The sequence below is a fragment of the Sebastes fasciatus genome, chromosome 14 (assembly GCF_043250625.1).
Source record: "Sebastes fasciatus isolate fSebFas1 chromosome 14, fSebFas1.pri, whole genome shotgun sequence".
Lineage (NCBI taxonomy): Eukaryota > Metazoa > Chordata > Actinopteri > Perciformes > Sebastidae > Sebastes > Sebastes fasciatus.
Window position 1 is genome coordinate 23,870,934 of NC_133808.1, and position 16,696 is coordinate 23,887,629.

Sequence of the window (16,696 nt, forward strand, 5' to 3'; positions counted from 1 at the left end):
CCTAGCTAAAACTAATGCAACAGTCCTGCTATAAATCCTACCTTTATGAACGTTACAATGGTCAGTTTTTGTTGAACCTGTTTTAAGGAAAGGCGGCAACTTACAGGTCTGAATAATGAAGCCAAGTGATTGACATAAATAAGGTTATCATCTCTACAATATTCTAAAATACTTACAGTGGCAATTTGAAAGACAGCTATTTCTGACCATTGGATGACATTAAACATTTAAACCCTTTTTTGTGACAACGCAGAGCAGAGATGTTGCACAAGTGGAGTACAAAACCAGGAGCACTGCACATAGGCTTTGCTCTTCACCCGTACTTGCATGGATGTTTTGCTATGAACTCGACTTCACTGAGGTGGGAGGAGAGTCACAGCAGGGGGTGTGTCAGCAAACATCAAGCATCACAAAGCACCTTTTCCAAATCCAGTCATCCTTTATAACCGGATTTGACTTTGCACCACCTACCTGCATATACTGAGCCAGTGGCACAAGCATGCACATCCTCATAGGATCTGCAAAACAATAAAATAAGAACCTTTTTTGATGATCTGATAACACAGAAAGGACCAGCAAAGATATAAACGCTATAAATCTAACAATGAAAAAATAATTATATGCCCTTCACCCTTTGTCTGATCATAGTATTGTAGGAAAAGTTTAATGTTCATGTCATATTAGCGTATCCATCACAGTGTAGTCGACTTAAAGTACTTAAAATGTTGATTAAATGTTGTCTTTCACACTTGCAATACACCACAATAACTAACTCATAAATATGTACCGTTTTTACCTTCCACTGATATTGTGCCAAGTTCCCTTCTGTACACTTCCTTGACTCTGTGATGTCATCAGACTGGGACGACCCGGGGTGGACTGCTACTGTCAGCATGAGAGCGGAGCCGCTGTTCTTCAACTGCAGTTCCTCATCAATGAGGTAAGCAACATTCCCATTACAATGCTGTCGTAGAGCTGTGGTTTTTAGAGCTGCTCTTGTCACACTCACTATCATAGCCACATGTTATCAGCAACCAAACGTCCTCTCACTGTGAACCCTGGTGTCTTCTTCTTGAGGGAATTTAAATTTTACTGCTTATTGGAAGGAAAAACTATTTCATCCAATGCATAAATATTACCCTTTCTTTTTCCTTTTTGCTTCATAGTTTGTAGTTGACAGTGGAGTTGAATTCATTGACTTGATAGCGGAGGACAATATGATAAATTCATTTTATTGGGATATTTTAATGGGACTTCATAAAATATCACCAGAGATTTTTTCTACTGATTTTTTACATCTGAAATTAATGTGACCAACTGTCACAAATATACAGCATCTATTATAAGGCAGATGGGACCTTCCTCTTTATTGCTAACCCCACTTCCTGATTGACTGATGTGATGGGTGCCGTTTTACATAAATGTCTTTGCTAATGCAGATTTGCACATTGAGATTGTTCCAATTACTTCTGGTCTCTGTTAGAATTTAAAGAATGGAAATTAGTGAATTAAACATAAAACGGATACCGTATTTAAATGTATCGTCAGTAAATCCAAAACATGTGAGCGATGTTTGATATTCAGTGGAACCCACAGAAATCGAGATCAGTGAAAACACATTTTGGAAAACGCTTTGTGTGTGTGTGAAAAGAAACTAGAAAGGAGAGATGAAGATCAGAAAAAAACCATTGTTGTTCTTGACTGTAGGTGGGTTTGTTTTCATTTCAATGGATTGACTTATGGATTTATTTTCAATTGATGAGAAGTCTGGAGTCAAACTTAATAGTTTGACAAACTTAAATGTTTTCTAAATCACTTATTAACTCTCAATTGTTCCATGTGGAGGTGTTGATGTACACAAACACATTTCTATATATGTGCAGGAGTCAAAACATTATATAATGACCTATTTAGATTAAAGGATCCTATAATCACGACTAACTCGAGGACGTTGGATGTTTTCCTCTGCCTTTAAAACCATTTTCCCTTATTGTTCGTTTTTCTCCTGACAGACCAGTAACTGTTCTGTGTGGGTTGACACACGGCAGTGCTCTGCGTCAGGTAGTTGATTTTAGGATTTAAACAGCGGCTTTCTCACCGCTGCAATATTTTGTTTACTAACAAAACACTGTAGGTGTATTAGAGAAAAAAAAAACGGGCCCGAGTCACACGGGTCTGGAACACAAAGCTGTCTCTCTCTTTGTGTTTCTCCTTTATTCTGCTGTAATCTACGCACTCTTGCTGCCTCTTTCTGTTTTTTCTTTTTTTTCTTTGCCCACTCTATTTCTTTTCAAGCCCACTGGCTCCCTCAGCCCACTTCTCCATCATTCATTGGCCTACTTGTGATGTGTCTGAGGCAAATGGAGGTGGATTGGGCCTGAACAGGGGTGTGAGGGTGCTTGTGTGACAGGTATTGTGTGAGCACGCATGCTACACAGCCTGATCTCCTAAAAATTACGTTCCCAAACAACGAAACTTCATTGTTAATTACATATGTTCTCCCAGATTAGGTTTGTTTTTGACGCATCACAAATACGTCTCGAATCATGGTCTGCAGAAGTCCACGTAGGGAGGAGGTCGGGGTGGATGGTTCGGTCAAACAAACCCAGGAGGCTGCTATTCGTGTCCCATGTGAAACCAAAAGTCAGCGTTGAGTTATTTTAATTTACGCACGTAATTTCTGTCACTTTCACAAGCCATAGTCTGTTTGGCTAGTCCGAATCAGAGTGAAATTGATACTTTGGTTAGTTTTCGATTTAGTCTGGTTCGGTTTGTGCACAAAAAAATGATTTGCAGAGGGGCGAATTTATCTTTTTTGTCTCAACAGCTGCCACTTCTATGCAGGGAATCGCGGACTTTGAAATACTGTGAATCTACTGTGCATACAAATCTCTTCACCTTCAGTTTATCTCTAATGACTTTATAAAAGTCACTATTTTTGTGTAATTTATTTAGCATATTTTTTATGTTGTCTTCAGCCCAGATGTTGAGCAAAAGTCAGCTCTCCCACTCATATTAATCATTTATCTGTGTCCATCTAAACAAATGCCAGCAAAGGCAGCCTTTTTGCCTCTCTTGCAAGCAACCTCGGACCAGTTGTTTTGGTCCGCACCAGAGTACAATTACCGTGTTCCCAACTTCCCAAACAAGTTGAACCACACCGGAGTTCAACTAAAACAAACTAAATGTTGAATTCTGAAAGCGCCCTTAAATAACATAACAAAAATACTTATTTTAAGCCAAACCATGATGTTTATACTAAACCTAATCAAGTAGTTTTGTTGCCTAAACATAACGTAACGAAACTGAGAAAGCAGTTTAGTTGTATGGGAACGTAATTTTGTAGGAGACAGGGTTGTGCTACATGTGGGTTTAAGTGTGTCATGTTTAATTAGTGGGTTTATAAATGTGTGTGTTATGTGTGTGTGCATAATTTCATATTAACAATTTCATTTTTGCACTTTCAAGTTTATTTTTTTAAACTTTATTGCTTGGGGTTCTGCATATAAGTGTGTGTTTGAGCGCGTTTGTGTGCTACATGTCCCCACCGGTTTATCTTATATTCTGAACCGCAAATTGCAGTGACTTCTGCAGGTCTTCTCATCGTCTGCCAGAGTGACTAACAGCAGTGCTGCATGTCGATGCCCTCTCATGGATTCAGTGTGTGGGCTGTCGGCTGCCCTGCTAATGGTTGACTCGCATATTCAGACCGGCCTCTTGACATTCGCTGAGGTGTAATGATATATTCCTATTAGATGTATGGACCCACAGAAGAGGTCACTTCCTGCAGGTACCTGTGGATGATGAGCCTGTGCATGCATTAAGGATATGTATCTCACACAATGAGATGTGTATGTCACACAATTCAACACATTATGTTGTCAATCGTTTATTATTCATTCATAATCTCGTACCATGTCGGCCTCGTAAGCCTCTCCCTCTTATTTCATGAGGAGATTTTGTTTTTTCTGTCACTGTGTCGGTGGAGGGTATGAAGAGGCTAATTAATGTGTTTGTTTGCCTATTCTGAATTCATTATTTTGCTTGATGAATAATACATCTAAAGAGGCTGTGAGGGGGCTGCTGAGGGTTGGTGTCAGATGAGGTTGGATGAGGGAGACTGCTTAGCGAAGGAAAAGGTGAGAAGGTTTGTTTTACCATGCTTGATTGAAGGAGGGGTCCACAGGGCGGGGGCACTGTAAAGATGTTTGTTTCTAAACAAGGCCGTCTTGTACAGTATTTAGTGCTAAATGCGTTTCCTTAAAATAAATGTAAAAGTCTTCAGAAAAGATGAGATGATTGATTCTAGTTTGTTTTTTTCATTCTACACAGTATATACATCAAACAGGTGGGAGATATTACTGCTTTTATCCAAGGAGAGGTAGATATCAACAGAATGTTGATTTAGTGGTTTAAGGTGCAGGGGAAACTTTGTCATTGAATATTGTTAATAAAGCGCCTTTTCCTCCACAATTCTCGAAACAGAGACTGTGCAAATATTCTCACCTCTGTAGCTGAATGATTCATTTGTTTTAAGAAAAAAAATGTTTTAAGATCCATTTTTTTAAGTTGTTAAGTCTCCTATTCAGCGTTAAATTTCTTCTAAAGGACAAAGAAGGGTAGCCGGAGCACGGAACAGATATCAACACATCAGGCAGCCAGACACACACCTCATTAACCTTTGACCTGACCCGAAGTGACCTGAGATTGGAGAACTAAATTAGCTCAGTGAAGCTAATGAACAAACACAACATGTAGTTATCTTGACTTTTTCTCTTGAAATAAAAAAGTCCAGGTATGTTTTTAAGTGACATTGACCTATAACAGTATATGTATTAAAAACTGTTAGTTTGCTAGACTTCTAATCCTCCGTTATTTGAACATAAATACAGCCGTCTTCTAGATGTTTTTGTTGTGCAGTTTTCTCTTGGTCCTGCTGATTGTCGTTTTACTCATGGTGTGTACTGTATCTTCGCCTGGCCGTCTCGCCGGTGTTGCCACCGAGACATCAAGATAATAAGACCATAATGGAGTAGTGGACCCGTCTCTCACCCTGTCTGCCTCTCCCGTTCTCTTTTCTCCCCGTCTGGTATGATTTTTTCATTAGCTGCTACTCCACCTCCCCTCACTCCTTCAGGTGACAAAAACAAACTCCATCAGCATCTTTAAATCTTCAAAATGATCCTCTGATAACTGTGAAATTAAATGAAATATTGATCGTTCAAATTACCTGAGGATGCTGTGTTAGGATCTTGGCAACGTGGAGCAGAAATTCAAGAAAGTAATGAGAACATAAAAATTCCACCAAAATAAAACAGTTTTAAACTAATCGGGGTGAAATTATATTACAATACCAGAGTGAAACTAAATGAGATTTGTTTAAATCTTGGTAAGGGGTAAAATGAAAAAACAAGAGAAAAAATAAATCAAAGCCTGTATCAGACGTTTTAATTTCGTATTTCCCTATTAAGTGCCGGGTAATCATCAGCACACTCCCCATCCAGTCGATTAGACTTTTTTCAGGCCATTAAATAGGTGTTATCAGTTGCTATAAGCCCCATAGGTGTGAGTCAATAGGGGCCTACTACACCCACTTGTAGGTTTTATCATCTATTCACATGGTAAATCACTGAAAGAAGGTTTAAAAGAATACGACAGCGACCTCTAGCAACCGTAGTAATTATGACAGGAGCAGAAGTGGAAGTCAGGCACTGTATTATAGACGAGTTGAAACTCCATAACAGGTGTAGGTTGGCGGCGATGAATGGGTCACAAAGCACAGGATTATTACCCAGGAGACCGGGGTTCGCATATGAAGCCAATAACATGTAATTGTCTTTATGTTCACAAGCCTTAAGTTTCACTTTCACTTTTTAGACGTAGTTATTTTAACCCAAAACATGATGTTTTTCCCTAACTTTAACTTTTTTTGTTGCCTAAACCTAAAGAAGCCTTTTTGTTTTGTGTTCAAAACGTAATGTTTCATTATGTTATACAACATGTTTCTTTTAAGTTTCGCTTTCACTTTTATCTTAACGTAGCAGGCCCCTAATGACCCACATCTTGGTAGCTTAGGTGACCAATAACGCCTTTTTAATGGCCTGATAACAGTCGAATCGGGTGACCCATCAGTCATATTTGACATGGCTAAAGAGAAGCAAATCCTTTTTTTTATGTATGGAGAAAGTGGCGTCAAACGAAATAGGAGGCAGTAGGTTGGAAATGCTCAAATAATTATGTTGTTCATTAAATCTTCTTCTCCTGTTGAATTAATTTAGGGAGATCAATTATGTTTGTCTGGCTCCATTGCTCACTTTGTTAATAGGCTGTGGTTGTGAAGTAGCTGTCATGTTTAAAGTGAGATGTAAGAGTCACAGGTGGTGCTGAAAAATGAATTAATTCATTCATATTTAGAACTTGGTTGGGAGTCGGGTAAAGGGAGGAATTAGTCACGTCACAGATGAGGTGTTTTTACCAGACAATGCTTCTGTCTGACTGTAATTAATAATTTTTCGCTAAAAAATAATCAGATTTATGGCTAGTTTTTGAACAGCATACTGACATAGGACTGTGTGTGTGTTTTCTACATGAAAAACAGAAGGGGGTTTCTGAAAATGCTTCGACGCACATAACATAACGCAGGCCACAGAACTTATTATGCAGCACAGTGTTCATTCAGTCTCATTTTTACTCTTCTTTTATTGACCTTAAAATGACTGAAAAATTATGCAACAAATATGTTTTGCTACAGAGTGAGAGATTCAGTGAGTGGAAGAGTGTTTTCATCCTCCGTTGGGCTGTACAGTCTTTAATCCCACGATTAAGTTTGTAATCTAAAGCTAATTCTCCCTGGGCTCCAGTCTTTACAGTGACGCCCTGGTAGCAAAGCCGCACTGGGAATTTCACTGTAATTACAATCCGCAGAACTCGGAAACCAGAAAATAATTTTTCCTCTCACAGTTTTCATCCAGTTTTATATGAAGTCTGTGTGATTTTGTGTGACCGAACTAAGACAGTCTGAGTACACAGAATGATTCATTTCAACATACTGTATCTACAAGTGGAACTGTTGTCTAACATAGTGTCTGATTACAATTAAAGCTGGCGTAGGTAATATATTTTTGGCATCATTGGGCAAAAATTCGAATAACCTTTAAGCGTATTATAACTCAAGTGGTACCCAGGGTAGGCAGTTTTCTGGAAAAGGCACAAAAAACTTCAGCTCTTATCCTGCAGCTCTCCCCTCTTCCTTTCTCTGTCCTAAGCATATGCATACGCTTCATACAGTAACCTGTATGACTACTAGTCATTCATTTCAAACATCATCCCAATAGTTATTTTGAATTACTGTCTTGTTTTCTTTGCAAGCATATGGGCCGGTAAAGCCCTTTGAGATGACATGCTGGGATTCGAGGCTCTAGCGTGCTACAAAATCGGCCAAGCGTTTCAGAGATGGAGACAAAATGTTGCTTATAGTTTAGCCTTCTGCTGTCCGCAACCGTGAGCCTTTGGCTGCTGTTAGCAGAAGTTAAACTATTAGCAACATTTTCTCTCCATCTCTGAAACTCTTTGCCGATATTGTCCGACTCTTTTTGATAAGCCCTTCGTCTGTTTTTGGGTTGGTTTGCAGTGTAGGCAGTTGTTGCCAGTGCTGGAATAGCAACTTATCCTGCAGGATATTCCGTCCTTGAATCAGACTTTTCTCCAGAGACGTGCACGCACATCTGCATTTGTAATTTTTTCTGAATTATAAATACACTCGACACTGAATTATATGTTTATTGCCATGTGCACTCTCTCCTTGTCATAATTTACATATACTGTAGACCATTTAAACATATAGAAAAACCCCTTAATGTGTCCAACTGCAGTTACTAATATTGTTTCCATTACAGTTACAGTTGAGTTTAATAGCTGAAAACCTTTCAGAACAAGTACGCATCTCCTCCTTCTGACACTCAAGAAGCTGAAGTAGCAAATACACCTCTTCAGTTATCTCAACAGACCAGAATGCAGCACACTCGCAAGATGTTTAGAGGAATCAGGGAAGCAAGTCTCAATTTCCCTCCGCTGTAAACTTATTTATTCTTTTTTCTGTTTCTTTGCTGTTGCCTGGGAAATGATAAAAAATCAATTTCTGAAATATGGTTGGGGTAAGTTGAGGGAAAGCTGTTTTAGCTCTTACATGTGTACTGAGAGACACTGGACTTACTTCATGTTATTGTGACCAAATGCACCTCTGTTTACACAAGTTGATATTTTGAATCTTCAGCTCTTCTGTGTGTTTTGGTGCCTTACAGCTAGAATCTTCTGCTCACAGTTATGGCTGAAGGATTTTGAAAAACATCTAATTGCGATTATTTTGAGTGGCATGGCAATATTTAATTTAAAATGGTACTTTGACTCACTTTTCACCTTTAACAAGTATTGCGCCTCCTGCGATTTGAGAATTGCAGTAGGCCATATTGTGATTTCGTGGGTTAATTCAAAAAGGCAAGGTGTCCTCTGTGTCCCTTTTAATGATTCAGCACTGATATTTATTTATTTTTTGTTACCTTTAGGGAGCGCTGGTGACAGCCTGTGCAGATGACACGCTTCACTTGTGGAATCTCCGTCAGAGGCGACCGGCCGTCCTCCATTCACTCAAATTCAACAGAGAGAGGTAAGCATGAATTCCTCTAGATAAAACACACACACATCTACACACGCGGGTACACCCTCACACACATCATGCACACACACTCCACACCTTGCTCCAGGGAAATATGAATGTGAATGTCTTAGGTCAGCACAAACTATTTTACACAGGCAGACAGGCTGTAGGGATCTGCTATCATTACCACGGGTGGATATCAACACACACACACACACACACATCCCACCGCTCATAATCCAATCCATTCATTCACCTCCGTTTTAAACTGGGATGCCGCTGAAGTCCAAGTTGGCACAGTGCTACAAGGAAGTGGTGAGACCAACCTGTCGGAGCCGAGAGTTGGATGTTGCCATCTGTCTTTGTTATTTTCTTGGTTATTGTCCACATAAATATGTGTTGCTCTCCTGCTGAAACCTCTAAACAATTCATTTCTGGGATTCTTTGGACTGGGATCATATGTTCTTTGGAGTTTCAGGCTACAGCAGCTGTAACTAACCTGACTGACCTGCTGGAACAGACACTGGACTTGACTGTGACTCGCAGGTAACTCCGGAATAAAAAAAAGAAAACTCGGGCAATTTTGGTTTCCTTTTTTCTTTATTCCTTTTTGTGAGATAGTGGAACTAATTGTTTCACGAGTGAACTGACTTCAACTTAGAAGAAGAAGAAGAAGAAAGGCTATTTATTAATCCCCGAGGGGAATTAAAATTTTTACACTCTGTTATTTTACATAGAACATACAAAGGCCCGAAATACACACATGCACAAACAGGACCTATATACATATTTATATATATATATATATATATATATATGGAGAGATGTCAGAGCAAGGTTCACACTCAGTACTTGGTCCATGCGGGGACTTGAACCGGCAGCCCTCCGGTTCCCAAACCAAATCCCTATGGATTTAGCTACTACCGCCCCACTTATTGTGAAGGGAAACTGAATTTTACTTTATTTTGGGGATTTATCTACAGTAAGTGGGAAATACGGACTGGATTTTGTCTTTTTCTGTTGTTTTTTGCCTGCAGTTGAATTATTAATGCACCTTATTTGAATTGAGATGCATCTGTTGTGGTGTTTTATGTTTTGTCGGCCGATTCCATCTCTTTTGCTTTTGGGTATGTGTTCTTGAGGGTTCAAGACATGAGTGTTTTTATTATGCTCTATGCTTGAGTCCTGTGTGCGGTTGACTAAATAAAAATATTGACTCACAACCTGATGAAATATTGTTTGACGTTGACCTATCTGGCACCCCAGGCAACCGGTCATACCATCACAAGAGATGAGCTCCCCAAAGCCTCACCAACTATCTGCACAGTAATGGCCATAGTACTGTATTCTGCATCCAGTCATCTTCAGCACCTTGACACAACAACAGCTGCAATCAGGGATCCAAAAGATCTATCCCTTATTTAACAGATGTATTACTTTAAGAGCTCTTTTCATAAATCACTGATGCCACTAGGCAGTGCCCTTTGTGCTCCAGAAAGACCCCTTCTGACACCACATCCCGGACCACCCAGCATATACTGGCTGCTGAGGTCAGAGGAAAGGTTGTTGCCGTTATGTTGCTTTTCCCTGACAACCAAAGGCCTCACCTGTGACACCATTTAATGTAATGGTACATAAGTACTCATTGGGCTGGGAAGACAATAGCCTCAGCAGAATCCTGCCTGACTGGTTATGTGAGGACACGGCCCAGTGTAGTGTGATTCAAGCTGAGAAAGCCATGGTTTAAAGATCCTTACATTTTCTCCAACTGGGCCAAATTTCATTAACTCCAAGCCCCTTCCTCATACCCCTTCCTTAAAGGTGATCTATTTGATATCCAGAGCATTAATATAGCATCACACACTATTTGCTATGTAAAGATATAGAGGAGTAATGTCTACCTGAGCAGAGAAAGAAGTCACTCTCCCTCTGTGTGTGTTGTAATCCGAGCTTCTCCTCGCTTTGTTGACGTCGCCGGGCCGGCCGCACATTCTTTTAGTGCATGTTAGTACATGTGAGCGTCCCCCACTGGCTAGCTCATGGCTGCCACTCTGCACTGCTCTCATATGGCGGCCCCGACCGACGTCATTGTCATCGAAGCGTAGCATCCACCCTCTGGTTCCCCCCCAGGTTAACACTGTTTGCTCCTTCAGCATTATTGGCACTGTTTTCACTTTTAGCACCGTTAGCTACGAGCCACCGGCCCAGCCGTCGCCATGTTGAGAGCCGTGTTGAGGCAATAGAAATGCTCCCAATCTCGTATTTAGCACCTTTAAAGCTAACTTTTAAATGGTAAATGGTCTTGCACTTATATAGCGCTGTTCTAGTCTTCCAACCACTCAAAGCGCTTTACACTACATTCAGCATTCACCCATTCATTAAAACTTTCATACACCAATGACAGAGACTGCCATTCAAGGTGCCAACCTGCCCATCAGGATCTAATCTAGATACTCATTCACAAACCGATGGCACAGCTTTCGGGAGCAATTTGGGGTTAAGTGCCTTGCTTAAGGACCCCTCAACATGAGATCAGAGGAGCCGCCGACCTTCTGATTGACGGACGACCCGCTCTACCCCTGAGCCACAGCCGCCCCATGTTTTTCGGTGCCACTCAGCCAACTGCTTCTTTCGGTCAATCAGCTGTCTCACTCGATCTCCTCTTCTGTAAAATAACAGCCTGTGGTGTTAAGCAACATCTTGGCTCTTTGCTTTTTCCCAGCAGAGACCCCTCAATCTCTGCTCTCCACCATTTCACTTCAATGGCAAACAATGGCCTCTAGATACTGATTGCTTGGCTCTTTCTCCCTTTGGAAAACCATTGGGGCGTCTGGCCGTACACAGAAGTGACACGGTTGATAAAAACAACGCCTTTGATTGTCCCAAATGGTGCAATATTCTCAAATGTCCTGCCTGAGCATTCTCAGAAACAGGTTGTTCAATCTGGAGGTGGCCACTGCAGTTGTTTAACTACCAGGAGCACACATGCTCGGTCCACTCTTTCTGTCCGCAGGGCAAAATAGGAAGCTATTTGTGTGTTTTTTAGGGAGCACTACTGTGTCATGGCAGTGGTTGTCAGTGTTCAAGTCTGCAACGTCTGTGTAAACAGATAAAAAACATTTGCATTGTACCTTCCCTTGTTCTCACTAAAGCGCTCCAACTTGCTTCTTTGTCAAACCATCACATGCTCAACTTAAGCGGACGTAGTTTATAATATCAAGGCCCTTTGGCTGGGTGTTCAGCGAGTTCAACAACTGAATGTGTAAGTTTCAGGGCACAATAGTGCAATAGTGTTAAGCCTATATACAGTATCCCTGTAGTGAAGGCTTTGTCTGCTTGCAAGAACTAAGACTTATAATACATAACCTTCATTTGGCTGCATGTTATGTGTTAAAATTCACAAGAGAGATAATGTGACATTGTTCACCTCCGTATGTTTAATAAGAGCAGACAAGAGATTACACACAAAGTGAAACACTAATGGAGAATAGTATTAGCAGTATTCAAAGATGTGATATGTTAAACAATGGAAGATTATTTTGAATTAGATTTAAAGCCAGTTTCTTTTCAAAGAAAAGCCGTCCTGACACTCTTTTACCCAGAGTGTGAGACAGCTCTGACATGCTGACAGAAATCGAGTGAAGAAACCTTCATACACACCGGAGTACATTTGAAAAGATGAATTCACAGCAAAACACAAAAAACGATATGAAATGAATGATTCCATTAAATTTACGCTAATAAGTCCCATTTATTCCTATATTCCTCTTCATATACGTTGTGAACATGTTTAAGTGCTTCATTTTTAAGTTGAACTTATAAAACAGATAAGAGATTGAGATATTTTCTGTTTTTATTTTCTGTCTTTCTGCAAGAAAAACAGTCTATTCATTCTAACTAGAAGTTGAAGGACATTTAATGAATATGACTGCATTCCCACTGAATGTGATGGAATATAATGTGCATTTAAAATGCAAGTGAAGCACAGTAAGTAAGAGTAAGACATTTAATTCTCATTGTAGGCATACAGCGAATTTATGTCCGGTAACATTCACTGACCGGCAGCAATCAGAAACACTGCTGTATGACTGAGAGCACCGAGCCGCTACGTCGGCACGCAACGCCTTCTGATTTTATTTTTATTTTATTTTCCTTTTAAAGTTTTCTTTTTTGTTTTTGTTCATAAAAATACAGGGTTATAGTGTTAATTCAAGTGTTGCTTTTGATGAGTAAATGTAATGATTGCTATTACAAGTGAAGAACTGGCTGAGTCACAGGGCATGATTTCTCTCTACTGAAACTTTCCATCACAGGAGAGCAAACAGCTTTCTAGCCAGGACAGAATAATCTGAGTCCTGCTATAAAAAAGCACAATGAACATAAAACTCGACCAGCTGCACTTTCATAATGCAACAGAGCCTTGAAGGATAATGGGATAGAGACGTTTGTCTGTTGTACTGTTGTTAGGTAAAGAACTTGGTGTCTCTGTCTCAAGGTTTAAGTCATTAGTGTGTGTGAGAACTATAGACAGGAATGTATGTCAAACCTCATTCAAATTCTAATGACTTTTAAACTGAGGAATCTTGTAGTTTAAAACCCTAAAGGTACTTTCAGACAGCGACTGTTGACTCTACTGTTGATGAGACCATTGATGAGACATCATCAAATCATTGATGTCAGCTATGCTGTCAAGGAGAGAGAAGGCGGCACAAGCAATTATAATAATGTTATTAATAATAATAACTTATTTGTATTGCTTTTTAAAATTAAAGTTAAAAGTGCTTCCCAGAATTGTTTTTTATAAAACATCACCTTCAAATAAAACATGTTTATAATAGGGCTGTCAATCAATTAAAATATTTAATCGCAAATTAATCAAAATTGTATTTGTTCGAAATGTATCTTAAAGGAAGATTTGTCAAGTCTTTAATGATATGATATAAAATATAAAATTGAATACTCTTATCAACATGGGAGTGGGCAAAAATGCTTGCTTTATGCAAAAGTATGCATATATTTATTATTTGAAATCAATTAACAACACAAAACAATGACAAATATTGTCCAGAAACCCTCACAGGTACTGTATTTAGCATAAAAAAATATGCTCAAATCATAACATGTCGAAGCTGTCAGTGTGTTGACTTGACTATGACTTGCCCCAAACTGCATGTGATTATCATAAAGTGAGCATGTCTGTAAAGGGGAGACTCGTGTGTACCCAGAGAACCCATTCATTGACATATCTTGAGGTCAGAGGTCAAGGGACCCCTTTGAAAATGGCCATGATAGTTTTTCCTCGTCAAAAGTTAATGTAAGTTCGTAGCGTTATTTAGCCTCCTTTGCGACACGCTAGTATGACATGGTTGGTACCAATGGATTCCTTAGGTTTTCTTGTTTCATATGATGCCAGTATCTTCACTCTAGCTTTAAAACTGAGCCCACTACAACCTAAAAATCCCAATTTGCGTCAGTGCGTTGAAGAAATTAGTGGCGTTAAAACAAATTTGTGTTAACGCATTATTATTGCATTAGCGTTGACAGCCCTAGTTTATAATATTAGTTAGCTAAACTTGTTTTATTAATCATTTCAAAGCATGTCCTCAATTTGAAGCTACAGCCACTCTTGTTGGCTGCAGGATGAGATGAGAAGAGTAGAGAGAGTAAATTAGGTCAGTGTTTTTAGAAACCAGGACTGAACCCAGTGTAGTCATTTACACACCTTAATAACATACGCTCACAGACATTTACAGTCTATCATTTTGTTATTTTGGCTATTTTATTAATTTATGTTATTTTTATGGTATACTTTTTTGGATGGTCCAGCCCTACAAATGCAAAAGTCTGTCACTGACTGAGTGACTGTGAATAATAAATCATGCACCAGCAACTTGGTAGAAAAATCTTCAAAATTATCAGGAATGACAATTCAAGTGTAAACCTTTTTAATGCAGCAACAGATTGGTCAAAACTTAAACAGGAATTCAAATTCCAGTATCTAATGTATATAGAATATAAACCTAAAATTGTATTAAATAGATCAGATCCATTGTCGCCAATACTCATCCAGCTATTTGAGTCATCATCGGCCTGATATCCGATCCGGTATCGGTATCGGTGCGTCCTTACTGACTGAGTGATGAAGTTACACAATTGGTCAGCCGTGGTTTGGAGTTTCCTCATTGGCCGTTGCTCTTTCAAAATGAAAAAGGCGGGGAACAATCCTTTAATGAGCCCATCCAGCACGCCATGTCCGGCTCAGGAAACTTGGACCAAGCTGTCAAACAGGGCAATCTAGTTCTAAAATGAAACAAGATTCAGCAGTGGCATCGCCTATTTCTCGCTTAAAATGTTTTCAGAAGTAGATTTTGGTGGATTGTTTAGACGGAATAACAGAAAGTTTACGAGCAGGCTGCCATGTTGTTTCTTGTTTGAAACGGCAAGCAGAAAACCAGGGACCAATCAGGTGCATTCAACGTCACCGATTGAACGGCCAGTTGAGTGGAGCAGCCCGTCCTCGCCAGACCTGGTGGACATGTACCGCTGAATTTAACATTATAGACATGACCACTGACTATTTCTATAACAATTTACCCACAAATTCACAGACCATACACGGTCCAGACATATTTGACCAAGTGAAGTTCATGTTCTTCTTGTGGTGTACTTTTTCCTGATCAGATTATACAGTATATCCTATTATTTTTGCTACTAATCCTATGTGAAATCTCCACATACTAGTCCCTGTGAAACTGTCCACTTGAGGTTTCATATATATGAGTCATAGCCTAGCAGCTGTACATATCACATGCCCACACATACGCGCAGAGGTAAAGGTTAGGAATAATATTTAGCATCAAAAGTGTTGGAAACCTGTTTCAATAGATTTCTACCTGTCTCGTGGTGCGATGTGGTAGGAAGCTGAACCGCTCGCTCTCAGTGGCAGAGCGGTGAATCATGCTCTAAGATGAAAGGAGGAAAAAGGGCATCATGAGTCATCCGTCAGAGGCCGGGCAGTGACTTGCCATTTAGCTCCGTTTCTCTAGACTGAATATGTGACAATTAGCACCCTGACACCCCCTGGAATTCACCCAGAATAACGCATTAATCACTGGAAACGGTGTAGAGAATTGTTTTGTGATAACTGTCAGTATATCTCCTCCCTGACTGTCATGCTGTTGTCACAAAGAATTTGAAGGCTTTCAGTCCAAACAAAATACACACGACACCACAATGAAACATCGGACACTTGTTGTAGTTGTTTGCACGGCACAAAGCGGCATTTGAGCTAATGTCGTCTTCTGTGATTTTGACTTATCCAACACGACTGTTCTTTTCTGGAGACTTTGTAGAGTCCCTTAAGCAGTTGTGTCACGTCTCCTGCAGAGGAGATGGAGAGGCCAGTTCCCTAGATGATGTCACCAATTCATAAAATCTCAACATCTTTTTATTTCATTACGGGTATTTGCTCCTCAGCTGGTCTCGCAGTCAGCTTGCAGCTAAACCCACGTCTCCTCTTGTCCTCTTTGATTGATATTTATAAGGCCCATTGATGGAGCCTGGTCCGTCTGTATGGAGTCAAAACCCCGCCTTCGACTGTCTCCACTTTGCCCTCTGGATCTGTATTCATCACTACTTCCTTCCCCTTTATGTCATCTTCTAATCATTTCCTTCATTTATGTTTCCTCTTAAACCCATGTCTTTTATTTGACCCTTCCTGTGACATTTTATGTAACTGGTCAGCTCATAACGGAGGCAATTACAGTGCTAAGAGGCTTTTCTAAAGAGAACCCAATTTAAAAAGTTTTTGATCACTGGAAAATATCATGACTCACCGGGTCACCGCAGATGTTTTATGAAATACGGCAATTTAGATGAATAGCTATCAACATTTTTACACAGTGATACATGATTAGTATGATTAGATGTTCACTGCACCTACAAGCAAGTTTGTGAAGAGATCTCATCTGTTGCTTTTTATGTTAAAGAATAAGACCTAATAATCCACAAAGGTGAGTCACTTCCTCAAACAAAGAAATATGT

At 39.8% G+C, this 16,696-nt stretch overlaps 1 protein-coding gene across 1 annotated transcript in view; it reads left to right on the forward strand.

Moving 5' to 3' along the window:
- Positions 1-16,696, forward strand: part of LOC141782038 (syntaxin-binding protein 5-like) — a 193,845-nt gene that overhangs the window by 65,485 nt on the left and 111,664 nt on the right. Inside the window, exons 3-4 of the mRNA XM_074658049.1 lie at positions 859-940; positions 8,562-8,662. Of these exons, the coding sequence (XP_074514150.1) occupies positions 859-940; positions 8,562-8,662 (183 nt within the window). The remainder of the gene's footprint in view (positions 1-858; positions 941-8,561; positions 8,663-16,696) is intronic.